The sequence below is a fragment of the Hevea brasiliensis genome, chromosome 11 (genome assembly GCF_030052815.1).
Source record: "Hevea brasiliensis isolate MT/VB/25A 57/8 chromosome 11, ASM3005281v1, whole genome shotgun sequence".
Classification (NCBI taxonomy): Eukaryota; Viridiplantae; Streptophyta; class Magnoliopsida; order Malpighiales; family Euphorbiaceae; genus Hevea; species Hevea brasiliensis.
The window spans coordinates 8,403,082-8,419,850 of NC_079503.1; the positions used below are offsets into that span (position 1 = coordinate 8,403,082).

Sequence of the window (16,769 nt, forward strand, 5' to 3'; positions counted from 1 at the left end):
TGTTATGTTGAGTGTATGAAGCTAACTATAATAGCATTTTTAAGGTCCGAATGCTATTTATAATAGCATTGGGATGAAAAATTTTAAAGGAAAGCTATACGTTATTTTGAATAACGTACTGCTTTTTTTTAAATAATAAAAAATTAATTAAAAAAATTTAAAAATTGAACGCTGCTTAGCGTCTTATATTTTTTTTAATTTTTAATTATTTTATTTTATATTTTAAATAAAATATAAAATATTATTTTAATAATAAAATTATAATATTTAATAATATATTATAATATTTTTATTATAAATATTATTTTTTAATTTAAATTTAAATTACAATTTAATAAAATTAAAAAATAAATAATTAAAAAAATTTAAGAAAAATTACACTCGTTCAATTTTTTTTAAAATTTTTAATTATTTTATTTTATATTTTAAATAAATTAAAAAAATTATTTTAATAAATAAAATTTTAATATTTAATATTATATATTTTAAATTTTATTATAAATACTATTTTTTAATTTAAAATTAAATTAAAATTTAATAAAATAAAACATTAAAATTAAAAAAATAAATAATTAAAAAATTTTAAGAAAAGTTGAACACTTTTTAAAATTTTTTTAATTATTTTATTATTGATAATAATAATAATTATTATTATTTATTATTTATTTTTTTAATTTTAATTTTTTATTTCATTAAATTTTAATTTAATTTTAAATTAAAAAAATAATATTTATAATAAAAATATTATAATATATAATATTAAATATTACGATTTTATTTATTAAAATAATATTTTTAATTTATTTAAAATATAAAATAAAATAATTAAAAATTAAAAAAAGCATCTAACTTTTCTTAAATTTTTTTAATTATTTATTTTTTTATTTTAAATAATATTTTTAAAATAATATTTTAATTTATTTAAAATATAAAATAATTAAAATTTTAAAAAAGCATTCAATTTTTTTAAAATTTTTTTAATTATTTATTTTTTTGATTTTTGATTTTATTAAATTTTAATTTAATTTTAAATTAAAAAATAATATTTATAATAAAATATTATAATATACAATAATAAATATTATAATTTTATTTATTAAAATAATATTTATATTTTATTTACAATATAAAATAAAATAATTAAAAATTAAAAAAAAATTAGACGCTACAATAAATAGCGTTCAACATTTAAATTTTTTTTAATTAATTTTTTATTATTTAAAGAAAAATTGAACGTTATTCAAAATAGCGTCCAACCCTCCTTTAAAGTTTTTCATTTCGATACTATTATAAATAATGTTCAAATTTTAAAAATATTATTATAATTAACGTCTCACACTCAACTCATTCAATTTAACATAATTTAATTCTTTTTAATAATTAATTTCGAACTCACTTTCTTTTGATAAAATTTTGTTTGTTGATTACGCATTTTTAGTAAAAAAAACCCGTGTTTCGAGCTGCCTGTGGTTTACCAACAACCATTTACAAGCTTGAAAAAATGAAAATCGCTCGTCACGCACGTGCATGTAATGCGAAGCCCTCCCGCGTTGCCATCTCATGAAAGCCTGAATGTCGCCACGTGTCCACTGAATTTACTCTCATTCTTACCCTTGTGTCTGACTTTGGGACCCACACGCTTAGAATTCAAAAAAGTTCAAAGGGCTCCCCCACTATATAAATCTCTTCTTAGAGCCGCCATTTTCAATATGATCCAACACAGTCCGTTCCATCTTCCTCTTCGACAAGAACAAGATTTTCTCTTTTTTTAAATGGAGAAACCTGGAACATCGGAGCAACCCTCGTCAGACAGGAATGAGCCCAAGTACAAGGGTGTGCGGAAGCGAAAATGGGGGAAGTGGGTGTCAGAAATCAGGCTGCCAAACAGCCGGGAAAGAATTTGGTTAGGATCATTTGATACGGCAGAAAAGGCAGCCCGTGCATTCGACGCTGCCTTGTATTGCCTGCGCGGGCGAGAAGCAAAGTTCAACTTCCCCGATAATCCACCAGATATTGCCGGCGGGCAGTCACTTAGTCCACAAGAAATCCAAGTAGTTGCAGCGAGATATGCGAATGAAAACTCAAGTCCGTCATCGACGACTAGAAATATCAGTCGTAGCATTACTAGCGCGGGTGAATCATCATCATTTCAAGTTATGGATCAGTGCCTCTCGTCGTCATCAGATGGGGGGGCAGCCCAGGTGGATAATGACGCTGCAACAATAGATTGGTCATTAATTCTGAATGAGTTGGACTCTAATGAAGGTGCTCCAGAGTATGGACTTTATCCAGGGATGGACAATGAGTATTATCCACCATCGCCACATTCATTCGTTCTTGATCATGATAATAATAATAATAATGGGAATGATGATGATGATCAAAATGGGGATGACGCTTATTCCCAGCCATCATTTCTCTGGAACTTTTGAAGCTTGTAGAAGGATTTCATCAGGAGTTGCGCACATTTTAGCTGACGAGTCACTGATTTTTTTTTCCTTCAAATTTATATATACTATATTTGGGCTGGCGGGAAGTTGATGCTTACATCTTATCAGAGGATGAAAGGGAAAAGGACAGCACATATGGTGATTAAATAAGGTAAATTATATAATATGTTTAGAATAAATGTTTTTTTTCACTCGTGTATAAATATGAGATTTATTTAATTTCTCATATTTTATGCTTTCATTTATACGAGGGTACGGTTCACTAAAATATAGTACTTCAAATAAATATATTTAATAATTTTTAAAGTAGCAGGACTAATTAATAATGTATATTTCAAGGTTTTTTTTTTATGAAAATATATTTGCAATCGTTAAGAAGCCTTTTTATAATGGATACGCATTACTTTTCAGCAAATTATATGGTCCTGATATGTATGTGCACCATTATTCATAAAGGATGCATCCTACATTTTTATATTTAAAATAAAATTGATTTGTTATGAGTGATCGATGCATTATTTTTTAGTGTATTGAATTTTTTATGAGTATAATTTCATCTTATATAATTTCAACACTGTAGATTGTGTAATAATAACATATGATAAATTATTAAATACATTCAGTACATATATATCTTTACTTATAAAACAATAAGTCTCATTTTCTTACTTGTAAAGGATAATTACTTTCATATGAGTATAGAATACATTATTTTTTAGTGCATTAAATGTATTTAATAATTTATTGTAATATATATGTTGAATGGATTGAATTATATACTATACCTTTTGAAAATAAAAGGTTTTTTTTAACTAATAAAAAAAAGAGCTAAAAGCCTTTATAAATTAATTAAGAACAAATTAAACCTTGCTTAAAAAAAATTAATTTTAAATTAATTAGATTAGCTATATAAATGTTTTTACGTTATTTACCTCTATTAGATATCTAAGTTTGTAATAATATCGAAAGTTTATAAATTTTTTGATGTTATTATATACTAAAGTTATAATATTTATAATACGATATATAAAATAAATGAAATTTATATATATATTTTTTAAATTTATAAAAAATTAAATTTCTCTAAAACTGCTATATGAATAATTAGTCAGGAATTTAGTGAGAGCAAAAGTGGGGAGTTAAGAAGAGTGAGTGCAATGAGGGAGAAACTACCAGGTGATGTGGGAGGGCGGAAAAACATTGAACGTGGACTTGTCGCACGCACGTGAAAAAACCTCTTACGCCTATTTGCCACTATTAGCTCGTCTTACTCTTAGCTTAATTTCCACCTTTTTTTTCTTCTTTTATAGTGGACGGATTGGCCCCGTAATTTTAATAAAAAAATATAAATATATTAATAAATAAATTTATATTATATAATAATAAATTAAAAAAATAAAAAGAAAAGTCTCCCCAACAAAATCTATCTCCACTTATGGGACAAATAAGTCTCAACTTGAATCCCAAACTTTTGTAGAGAGGGTGAACGATTCTCATCTAGATCTATTTCGTTGACATTCCTATATTTTTAAGAAATTATATAATATGACTACGATTTCATATCAATATATAATTTAAAATGATTAAATTATTGTTAAAATTATGAATTGAGTCACTCACGTGAATCAGTCCGAATTTATTAGAATTAAAATTCAAAAGTCATGTATATTGTTAAAAAAGTAATAAAAATTCAAAAGTTACGTGCATTGATCAAAAGATATAATCACATAAAGAGATGCAACTCTTCTTAATAATTATATATATGAAGTAATATAATTATTGATAAAAATATGTCATGACTTTATAAATAGTCAAGCTTTTGTCTTCGTTAGAATGAAAAAGAAAGAGAAGAAAATTACATACAAAAATACAAAAGTGTGTGTACTGAGTAGTTGTGCATTGATTTATTCTTTGTATCTCTGAAAAACTCTCGCTTGATTCATTTATAAAGTATTGATTATTCTGCAAATGAGGTACAGATCTATATTGTGAATTAATCTATATAGTACATATTATTCATGTGATTATATAATAGACTAATAATATAAATATAGTGAAAATCTTAGGGTATTTTTGTATGAATATGGATTAAGATCCATGTATTTGGATCTATATGTTAGGTCTTTATTTTTTTTTCTTCAATTATAAAAAGGCAATTAAGTTAAAAAAATTATAATTTGTAAAAAAAATTGTCTTTAGTATATGAATAAAATTAAATTTAACGAGACTCATTTTAATTTAATTGTTACTTTGATTAATTTGTTATTCTATATATAGATAATCGATGATCATATTATAATTTCTCTTTATTTTTTTATTTTTGCCCCATCATGTTTTTAAATTTTAATTCTAAAATTCTTTATCTTTTTTATTTATTTAACTATTAATTAAAAAATTAAAAAAAAAAAGTCAGTGGAGTTATATTATTTTTTTATTGGATTATATAAAATGTTCGTTGTCAGATTTAATTAATTAAACTAATAAAATTTGCATGGTGCATTTAAAGAAGATTAATGGAATCATTTGATTGGAGTCAAGATTGTTGACCGGATTAATTTTCAATTTAGAGAATTAAAAAGGCATGCATAGAAAATGACTAAATGACTGTTAGTTTAGTGAAAAAAAAAAAGAATAATTAATTAATTAAAAAGAATAATCAACGAGGGTCACTGTGGGTCCAAGCCGTGGCGGCGGAGTCACGTCGAAAAAGACGTGAACAGCACGATTCGATCCTGCGCGGGCAGAGCCCACGTGATTTCTAGTCATGCCCGATAATCACTGCGGCATGTCCACGTTAGGTTTTGAGGGTTCATTTCTACGGTAAATGATTAAAAAAATCCAAACTTTCCATTTTTTATCAAGTTAATTTTTTTTTTTATTAATTTTCACATAACTGGAAACTTTCACATTAATTATTATGGCTTCAGTCCTAAATTAAATAAAATGCATGTTAATATGGCAGTTATTATAGTAAAAATATTAACTTTTTATATATTGATATTGATGCGATATAAATTTTAATTTTTTACTTTGATATAATTAAAATATTGATATAATAAAAATATTATTATTTTATATATTATTATTAACATTGCATAATTTTAATAATAAAAAAAGTCAAAATATTTTAATTTTCTTAATTATAACTAATTTTATATGTTTGTTAATTATAACTAATTTTATATGTTAATTTCATTTGTTGACAATAAATTAATTTAGATATAATTTAATAAAAAATTAATATATTATTATTTAATACAATTATAAAAAATGAATATTTATGTTAATAAAAAAAAAGTTTTCCCTTTCTTTCTCTTCATTTTCTTTTTGTGACATTTATGGAAATTATTTGAGAAAATAGATAAAATTTTTTATTTTTTGAAAATTCATGTAAAATATGTAAATAATAAAGGTCAAATAGTAAAAAAAAAAAATCAACCTTTACTAGTTTTATCAATTAGAGCTAAAACTTTACACTATTGTTGTAAAAATATTATTATTATTGCAAACATCATTTAACTTTAATAATAAAAAAAAACCATAACTTTTAATTTTTATCAATTATAATCAATTTTATATATATATTTATTTATAGTCAATTAATTAATTTTGATCTTAGTCAAAATTAATATTTTATTATTCAATACAATTGTTAAAAATGAATATTTATATTATTTAATATAATAAAAAAACAAAATTTCTCTTACTCTTCCTTATATATATTTTTTTTGCGTTATTTACGGAACTTGTTTGTAAAAATAGATAAAATTTTTTATTTATTTAAAATTAAAATTTTATATAAAATATGTAGAGGGGTGAGAGAGAAAGAGAGGGAGGGAGAGAGAGATGGGTGGAGGGTTGAATAATGTTATTAGATAACAGTGGGCGGGAAGAGAAGGGAAGCAAGATGGAGAGCGGTGACTGGTGAGTAAAGGAATATTTTTAAAGAGAAAGGTAAGTACGAGGATATTTTTTATTTTAAATAAATAAAAATTTATTTATTTTTATAAATATCGATAAAAAAAATAAGGGAGAGGAAAAAATTATTTTTTATTATATTAAGTAATATAAATATTTATTTTTTATAATTGTATTATATAATAAAATGTTAATTTTTTATTAAATTATGTTAAAATTAATCAATTGATTATAAATAAAATAAATCTATAAAATTAGTTATGATTAACAAAAATAAAAAGTTTTAATTTTTTTATTATTAAAATTATATCACATCATAATAATATATAAAATAATAATATTTTTATCACATTAACAATAACATAATAAAAAATTAAAATTCATACTTATTACTTCAACAACAACATATAAAAAAATTAATTTTTTTTACCACATCAACAACCACATCACCATCCACTTTACTCAATTTTGAAAAATTCATAAAGTTTGAATTTTTTTTTTTACTATTAGCCCTTATAAATATCTTTTGCAATTTAACTATTAGTTTTCTAATTCTTTTGCAATTTATTTTCATATTTATATGTATCAATTTTCTAAAAAGATAAAAGAAATCTTAAATTTTCAATTTCTAAAATTTAACTAAAATTACTATTTTTATTTATAACAAAGTTTTATTTTTTAAATGAAAAACAATAATTTTCTAATAAGCCAAAATATATTACAATTTTTTTTATAACTAAACAATAACAAAAACTAATTATATTATTATAGAAATAAATATTAATTACTTTTTACTTTTTATCCATTTTACTTCTTTCAAAGTTATAACATTTTTATTTTCATTTCTTTTAGCATTTGATTAGTATATGTGAACTAATTTAAAATAAAATAAAAATTATTTATTAAAATTTAAAATTCAAAATTAAATCATATTTATATCAGTTACTATTAAATAATTTATTTATTAATATTAGAAAATAAATTTATTTTTATTAGTATATGACTTACTAAAATCTCTCACTTTTTAACCTGCTTATAATAATAATAATTTAATAGTTTTATATTTTTAAATTTGTATAATTATTTTTAATTGTTTATTATGTTTTATTTTTTAAATTCATTATGTTAATTTATAATAATAAATTGTTTTTCAAATTATTTTTGTTGTGTGCATAACTATAAATTATATTTCAAAAAATAAACATTCTTATAAAACATATAGAGTTTAAAAATGAAAGAATTAGAATAAATAGATATACCATTAATTGTGATTTATATAAAAAAATAAATATCTTTTTAAAAAAGTAAAAAAGAGAAGAACAAACTTAAGGCTTAAAAAAAAAAAGAGAAGAATAAAATGTAAATCATAAATTAAGAAATTATTTGACATTTATTATTATTATTATTATTATTATTATTATTATTATTATTATTATTATTATTTCTTGAATAATATTGTAATATTTAAAATTTTATTTTTAACATATTTATAATTATAATTATTACGAATAAACTATTTCTAATAATAATGTATAGTCTTTTTTAAACGCAATTATGCTGTAAAAATATTACATTTTTATGAAGGAATATTTACAGGAAAATAATTGATGATCATTTTAGATATAAAAATTAAATTTAATTTTAATAGGAATATAATTATTCAAAATTTTTAATGATTGTATTTAATATAATTAACTAAGATAAAAATTTATTATATGATTTTGAAATATAAAATTTTATAAAAAATAAATATTAAATTATATATTAAATTAAAAAATAAATAATTCGCATAATGTGTAGGAAAAATGACTAGTTATATTCTACCATTGACAACTAAACGTGTTTTTCGAGTTTACCTAATTTTCCATGGAAAATTAAAATTGGAATTTCACCATCCGCTAACATAAGATCATGTCTACTCTTAAATGGAACTTTTTCACATTCTTCTCATTGTTTAATAATTGAATGCACTGAGAAGCTTTCCGTCAAACAGGAAAGTTTGGCAAATTTTTATCCATGCTCTCTCAATTTCAGAGTCTATTACATTTTCATTACTTATTCATCTTCATTCTATTATCATAAAGTCCCTCAAATTTTTTTTAAACTGCTTTCTTTAATAGTACCTAAAAGGTACTTGTAATAAAAAATATTTTTTTATTTCTGAAATTCAATGCCAAATAGATTTAAAGACTTATTTTTAGTGTAAAAGATATGAGGTTAGTATGTTAAATGGATTTTCTAATTTTAAAGCTGAAATTTATTTTTGGTGAAACTATTTATAATACCAAATATACCTCATTTATGTGTTTGAGTATGAAATTGTAGAGTTTTGATTGTTGTAGATACTTAAAATGGTATGATAATAAAATCTCTAGCCGAGCAAAAAAATATATTTTTTGAACTTTTATTTCATAGGTGCATAGATATATACTAATATGAATTTTATATGTATCACTTTAGCTTCCTTTTATTTTACAACATGCCACGTATCAAATTAATTAAAAATATGATGAGATTTTAGCATAAATGACTTTTATCTAATGCTTTTTTTTAGTTGATAAATTTTTATATAATGTTTTTTAAGTTAAAGAATTTTATAATAATAAAATAAAGATGAATTATGAAAGCGCAACATACTATGAAGCTAAGGGACACCTAAGAAAAATTAACTTAAAAATTTTGATGTTATTATAGTTCCGCAACATCAATAGATGTATTATCATCCTTTTATGCCTCTAATTTCATCTTTTAGGATTAGAAAGGAGGTTAATTTCATTCGTAGTCCCTTTACTCAAGTAGTTGTATTAGTATCATCTTTCAATTTCAATTTGTATCATAAAAATTCTTAAACTTCAATTTGAGTATTACTAAAATCCCTATGACCTACTATTACAGGTGTTTAGGTTAATTTAAGACTAAGTTTCACTCATTGTCCCGCAACTTAAATAGGCTTATCATTTGTATCTAGCAATTTTAGTCATTTTAAAATTTTAAATTTTCATTTACTTTTTATTTATATTAAATAAAATCATACTTTTAGAAAAATATTTTAACATTTTTATTTTAAATAAAATCATACTTTTAGAAAAATATTTTAACATTTTTATTTTAAATAAAATCATACTTTTAGAAAAATATTTTAACATTTTTATTTTAAATAAAATCATACTTTTAGAAAAATATTTTAACATTTTTATAAATATTAACAAATAATTAATTATATAATTTACCATATAAAAATATTATTTTTACATAATTCCTTTAGTTTATTTTAATATAAGAAAAAATTAATAACATATAATTATTTTACTTTATTTTAAAAATATTTAGACCTATGAATGATTTAACTTTTTTATATAGGTTGATATTGTACATAGTTTTTATCTTTATTTATTAAATTAGTAAAATAATACATCCAATCTTAATTATTATTTAGTATATTTTGTATTAAAAATTATTTATATATTTAATTAAAATTTAAAGATTTTTATGAAATAAATTAAAATTAAGGAGTATGTATGGTATATTATTGAAATTGAGGGATAGTGAATTGAATCATAAGCTAACTTACTCCTTAATTTTAATTTATCTCATAAAAATCTTATAATGGCAGATCATAGGATTTTAATACTACTTAAATTAAAGTTTAAAAATTTTTATGATACAAATTAAAGTGGATGGATATTATTGATACAACCCACTAAATCAAGGGACTATGAGTGAAATTAACCCTTAGATAGGGTCCTGACCATTCATACAGATGAACTGTTCTCTAAGAGCATGGCATCTGAACCAAAGAAAAGGGCTCCCTCCAGCTTGCTGGCTTGCAGTGAATCAATCAAGACAGCAGAAGGGAAACCATTGTATCAGCAGAATCCGGTCCATCATTATTTACACTTGGTATTATTTTTTCAGGAGATACAAACTTCACAAACTCTCTGAGTTCTGTAAAACTGCAATGCTCGCTATATGGAACTTCGTACCTGTTACACATTGAAGCAAATTAATATTGCTATTTGATATGAACTTTGAGCTTTCCAGAAACTTTTTACGCCAGGTTTTGTTTTATAGAGGTCACCTTTTCCTTTAATACACTGTAGGAAAATAGGCATTTGAGTATTTCCATAGATAAATAAGAGCATTACATGTTTCAGTTCTATTCATGTACATCACTAGTATTACAAAAAAGTTGAGGATGAATAGGTAACTATATCATCATACCATACAACCAATAGATTATGAGAAAGATTAGCCTTTTACCTTATAATGGTTCCTTGCTGCCACCTTCTACCTGGAGACTTCTTTTTCCCCTTGCCAAATGTCCAACCAGTTGGAGAGAAGGCGACTGTAAGACTGAATCGGCCCTGAAAAATGGGCAGAAATAAAGCCAAATAATATGAAAATTCTCAGCAGTTCAATAGCTAAAATAATACTGTCTTGCTGTACCTTAAAAGCCAGCTAAAATAATACAAGACCAAGTCATTTCCAAAATCTGCTGTCTCATGTCCTATATCAATTTTAAATTAACCCAATTCATTTCGGTTTTCAGAACACATTGTAATCCAGAAAGTCAAGTTCTGGAGAATTCAGATTTTAGCTTTCAAGTCAAATTCAGAGGTCTAGTATAAACTGATCATGCTAAACTGTCCTCACCGCATATTGATTGGATATATGTTTCAGTCTTTTAAAGCTCGCAAGTGTCCACATAGGCACCACATGAATTTGGCTTTCCTGTTCATTTAATGTTAACCACTGCATATCTTCCTTCGAGAGCCCTAAACATTCCAAAAGACGAAACTTTGCCGCTGTAACATGAACCTTTCTTTTGAGTAATTGAGCAACCTCCAAGAACAGTCTTTCCTTTCCTTTTGCAAGAAAAATGGTAAATAAAATGATGAACCAAAATGAGAGGTCGCTTGTGAATGAGAGAGAGAGAGAGAGAGAGAGAGACACAAAGATAAGGATTAAGAGAGTGAGGGGGAGAGAAAGGGGAGAGAATCTACCAATAGTGTAGCTTCCAATTAGAAAAAGAGTTTTGGGATTGAAAGATTCAGCTTGAATGGCCTCAATGACAAACTGTATTACAGCCTCCTGCTTTGGAAAGTCATACTGCAAGAAATCATGAAACTTGATGAACTTCATTTACTAATTACCTTACACATCTTCACTGAAACAAGTTATAATGTGCGCTGAGGCTATTCAGTGAAAGAAAGAAAGAAGGAAAGGATGAGCTACACAAGATTAGCTATTGTTAAGCTTTTATTATTTATATTTTAGTTAGATGATAATATTTTAGAATCCAAGCAGCTTGGAGGCCAATCACTAAAACTTCTTAAATATGGCTGTAACCTCTTTAGTTTCAATTGTGCAGATTTTGGTCAAGAAAATCATACTAGATTTAGGAGCTAGCTCCTTCTGTTTGGGTTGTGGTTCTCAAATATGCCCTTATGAATTAGAGCTTTTCCATCTTTCTCTATATCTTCCTTGCTGTATCTTATGTGCCACCATATCTTCTATGTCTGCAGCAATATTTAGATCTTCAAATGCTTAAAGCAAAAATATGAAAATATTCTTGCTTTTGTGGAAGGTTTTAATTCACTCTCAGTTTTCTAAATTTGGGTAGTTTCCTATTGGAACTAGGATTGTTAACTCTTATCCAAGCAACATGCAAGGCCTGGAGTTCTTGCAGAATAAGTTTCTTAAAAATGATTGTCTAAGTAAAATGTTTAGTTCAACTAAAGTTTTTTACGGCTTAGATCTTTGGCAAGAGGTAAATCAATTACTCAAATGCAGAGTTACCTGGGGATTGCAGTATGTGGTATCAAGGATGAGAGTATGGATATGACACCTTTGTAAAGCAATCATGCTTGCCATCTTCTCACAAAAGCGAAAATCTCCTGTGTGTAAAACTGCCTATACATTTACATGAATTTTGGGATTAATCTCAGAAATGATAAGTAACAACCACAATATGATAGTCTTAAGAAGCCAATATGGGGCATACCTTACCATTGGGAGGTTCAAAGAGTATTATGATGGAACCCGAGCAGTGGTTTGCATCCAAGCAGGTCACATCAATCCCAGCAATATTGATGGTTTGGTTGAGAGGTAAAATTTGTAATTTGTCCCAAGGGATCCCAATCTTCATATTTACAAGTCTTGCTGTGATCAAGGAGCAATAGATCTTCCCATGACAGAAAGATCTTGTTAAGCCTTGATAATCTGTGAAAACAATCACAATATAGTTCTCCTCAGAATTGCTACACTTTTAGTATTAAATGCTTTGCTCTGAAATACCATAGAGATAGGGATAGGGGAATATGCACAATCATAACAGCTACAAAGTAACAAATGTTTAAGTGCACCCACTAATGGTTGCTCTTAAGAAAAGTGAAAGTTTATTTATTTCATAATACATGATTGAACATTTATCCACAATCTGAAAACAGAAGACCAATTATAAGCAACTACTAGAATTTGAAGTTTATTTTACAGAATAGCAGGTTGATTTGGTGGCCATTTCAATGGAATCAATTTTGCGAGCTAAGACCCTACATCCCTCAATACATATAGTACAGGTAAAGAAGGGATAAAACATAAACTTAAATTAAGATAAACTATATATGTCAAGGAAATAATAAGATAAGCTTCCAGAATTTGAAAAGTGAAACATACGCAGGATTCACAGAATTTTTTTAATCAGAATATATCAAGCTGATAAAACAACTAGCAAAGAAACAAAATTAAATAACAACTAACATGGAAAAGAAAAAAAATATTTTGAAATAGGAATTTCCTTAATTTCGATATCAATATCTTTCAAAATAAAAGAATGACAAAACTATAGCAAGATGAATACAACTAAACTTACGATCCATATGGAAGTGAGTAAGAAACCAATGGGCACAATCTCCTCTAAGATATTTGAAAGCATCCTGCAAAAATATAATTAGAATGAAATAAGCAATAAACCTAGAAACATCACCAGTAAAGTGAAAAGTAACATGATGTTCATCAGCTCCACTATTGAATATAGCATCATATTTAAATCCAGTCCAAAGTGAAGCTGTACTATCAACTAGAATGTTGAATATGAGATGTAAAGAAACTCCTTATAAAATAGAAATGGCAAAATTTAAGGCCTGAATTTTTATGAAATTTTTATTAATTTAAAGATGAAAGGTCATTACCACCCGGAATGGCGTCCCTGGTATGGTGCACCACAAGGGAATATCTTTGAGCTTTTTAATGTTTACAGGGTGGTTTTTCACCACACACTTATTAGCATAATCTTGGTGTCTCTTTGCTAGTCCTTGCTTTTTTGTAGACAAGGTGCCAAGTTTCTTTCTAACATTGACAGTACCAGGAAAATAATCCGTAATCAACTTGTTTGCAGCTGGTTTACTAGTTACATCACCAATAACTTTGGAAGCCCCTACTTGCATCTCTGCTCCATGGATACTACATGATCCAACTTCAACAGAAGCATGTGTGTCCCTGTGCGTCTCAGCCACTAGATTACACCCTTTTCTAAGTTCAGCAAGAGCATGCACAATCTTCTTCCTTGGACCAAGTGCAGTAACACCTATGCTAAAGAGATCCTGCAAAGAAGTGAAAATTGAGCATTTATCATGCAGTATTCTTTACAAGTACGAGAAAAAGCAATGAATAGGAAAATTAAAACAACACTACTTACATCAAGAGAAGCCAAAATGAGATTCCCAAATAAGCATTTATGGCAATACATTTAACAGAAACCTCATTTAACAGATGTTTTAGAATTTTGACTCATAGGTTTTCCAGCTAGGTGTGCCCTCCCTCCCTAATCAGTTGAACTTCTAATGACCTAGGGCAGTAAATCGCCTTACTCATAAAAGAGTTGTTGGCCGATGGATTTGATTCTAGTACTTCAACTCTCCCAAGCACTTAGGCCTAAGGACAATGGCCACTGGCCAGATTCAGTTCTTTCAAATATTGTTATCTAGTGTTCAGCACTATAAACTCTAATTACCACTCACCTGGTTAACCAATCAACCCGACAATTCCTTGTTTTCAACCCGTTAGGCAGGGCAACAAGAACAGGTACCAGACATAATCTGATGTTTCAAACTTTTTATTTAACCATAAAACTACATAAATTGAAATGAATAAAGTGAAGCATCATGTTTCTAAGAAGCTGAAGTTGATTGAGATCTAATTATTGAGATTTATATTCAAGCATACCTCTTCTGTTAGCCACTTTAAGGATTCCCAATCAATTTCTTCTCGAACAAAAGCTTCCTCATATCTTTCTAAACCTAAATTTTGTAGCCACTTAAGTACAGGGGAAACATCAACAACTTGGCCTGGAGAATGAACAAGAACATCATCAACTTGTGGTGCTAAGTCAGTTGCCCCGTCATTTTTGGCAGAAGCAACCTGCAGAAAAGATGGATTAATCAATTGAGTCATAAATAACACTTAAGTCGTTGGTAAGGTGCACAAAATATCCATTTACCAATTATACAGAACAAAAAATACAATGCTTGAGTGGCCAATCTCTTGCTCAGTTGATGGACGAACATGTACTGCAGCCATACAATCACTGAAGCTAGAACAGACGAAGCCATACATGATTCCATTACATAAACATTTGTAGTTGGTGTTTAGAGAAATAGCCATATGCATAAAATGAACAGAATGATTCCACCTGATTGCTAAAAAGCAAACTGCTTCACCAAGTATGATCTGGTAAAGAAGGAGGATGGTAGTAGTAAAGTCTAAAAGCAACCGTACTCAACTTTCCATGACAAGCACATATATTGGAAGATCTTTTCATTTAGTTAATAAGCTAATGCCACTTTTTGACGGTATATCAGATAAATCAATAACATGACAAATATAACAGGGCACAGAGCAGAGGGAAAATCATAAGGCTTACTTCTTGGGCGTTTTTTTCCTCTTTGTCAAGACAATCGTTAGTGTGAACCAGTCTGGATTCCTCGCTCAGATCCGAAATGTCAATCCCGCAAAGCGGACACTGAACCAAACAACCTCCCAGATCCATACCACTGGTAACCTTGCTTTCCTCTCTCGAATCATCAGTACATAACTTAATTAGCACGTCGAGCTGACCGTCTTCGTCGAAATCCTCCAACCCATCAGCCTCATTTAACCCATGTTCTACGGGATTGACTCCAGGATCAACTCCCGACCTCATTAGCCTAGCTTCTATAGAATTGCACAAATACCCCACATTCACTTCCAGTCCCTCTTTCCCCTTACCACTCTTGGTTTCAAAACTTCTATCTTGACAATGCTCATCGTCATCGACATTAATATTTCTGTGACTGAAATCGATGCTCGACTCTATCAAATCCAAGCTGCAATTCTCGTATAATTTTAACTCTTCATCGGTATCAGACGGCGTTTTCCGATTGGGTATAGAATTGTTGGGAGCCACGTTCTCCTTGCCGGGATTGTTAGATCGCTTGGGTTTTTTTGGCGGTCGGTGGGAATTGTTGGAGGGTTTGAGGGGTTTTCTGGAGGTTGAAGCGACAGTGAAAGCTTGCTGTGATTGTGAGAGAGGGATCTGGAAGTCATCGTCGTCGTCATGATGTGGGAGTGGAAGAGAATCAGCGAGAGGCAGAGATGATTTGGGTTTTGAAGGCATACTTTGGGGGTTTCGAGTGCTTGCTGCTGTTACCTCTGAGCTTTTTTAAATTTTGTTTCAGCAAACCCGGAGGAGGGAAAGTGGACGTATTTCAAAGGGAATCGATGAATTATGTAAGGGTTCCTAACCCAGGTATAAACGACATGTCGCTTCTTGAATCCACACCATATAGTCCAGGGGACCGGAAATTAAAAATTATAATAAAAATATTTTTTTATTTAAAATAAATATATTTAAAAATGTAAAAATAAATTATTTTTATACAATTACGTAATTTATCTTTGTATTTTCATATATAAGTCATTAATATTATTTTACATATATTATTTTTATATAAAAATTTTAAAAAATCATTTTCTTTGTTTTATATAAAAAAATATAAAAATATAAATTTTCATACTAAAGCCACTTTGATTTGGTACTAAAACTAAATTTGATTAAAAAATTAATTTTTTAGTTAATTTAATATTGAACTTGATAAAATATATTAATTTTACACAAATTTAAAACTTGAGGCATACGGCATTACTCTGGGGAAAAAAAAAGCACGCGAAAAAGGGTGTGTGAGTGCTAGTAAATTGAAATGACAAATTTCATCATAGTTCTTTATTTTTTTTTAAATAATAATTAAGTCTTTATTTTTTATGAACTTTTTTATTTTTTTTTTATTGATGAAAATATTTTTAATGTTAAAATTGTTGAATAGATTGAATTTATTGAATTTTCAATTTAAGGTAAGATTGAGAGTA

At 26.8% G+C, this 16,769-nt stretch overlaps 2 protein-coding genes across 3 annotated transcripts; one reads left to right on the forward strand and one right to left on the reverse strand.

The window, feature by feature from the left end:
• Positions 1-1,715: 1,715 nt before the first annotated feature.
• LOC110652982 (ethylene-responsive transcription factor ERF017-like) lies at positions 1,716-2,950 on the forward strand. Its single transcript, XM_021808604.2, has one exon. The coding sequence runs from the start codon at positions 1,773-1,775 to the stop codon at positions 2,430-2,432; it is 660 nt and encodes a 219-aa protein (XP_021664296.2). The 5' UTR covers positions 1,716-1,772; the 3' UTR covers positions 2,433-2,950.
• Positions 2,951-10,013: 7,063 nt separating this feature from the next.
• Positions 10,014-16,122, reverse strand: LOC110662260 (uncharacterized). Of its 2 annotated transcripts, none has more exons than XM_058129809.1 (10): positions 15,289-16,122; positions 14,592-14,786; positions 13,559-13,969; positions 13,240-13,303; positions 12,378-12,590; positions 12,168-12,277; positions 11,372-11,477; positions 11,022-11,233; positions 10,629-10,732; positions 10,014-10,351 (listed from the first exon to the last, which is right to left on the reverse strand). In XM_058129809.1, exons 1-10 carry the CDS (start codon positions 16,018-16,020, stop codon positions 10,207-10,209), a joined length of 2,292 nt encoding a protein of 763 aa, XP_057985792.1. In that variant the 5' UTR covers positions 16,021-16,122; the 3' UTR covers positions 10,014-10,206. The 2 variants fall into 2 exon arrangements, with proteins under 2 accessions (XP_057985792.1, XP_057985791.1); XM_058129808.1 differs by having other exon boundaries at positions 12,168-12,281; positions 12,373-12,590; positions 15,289-16,121.
• Between the last annotated feature and the right edge of the window lie 647 nt (positions 16,123-16,769).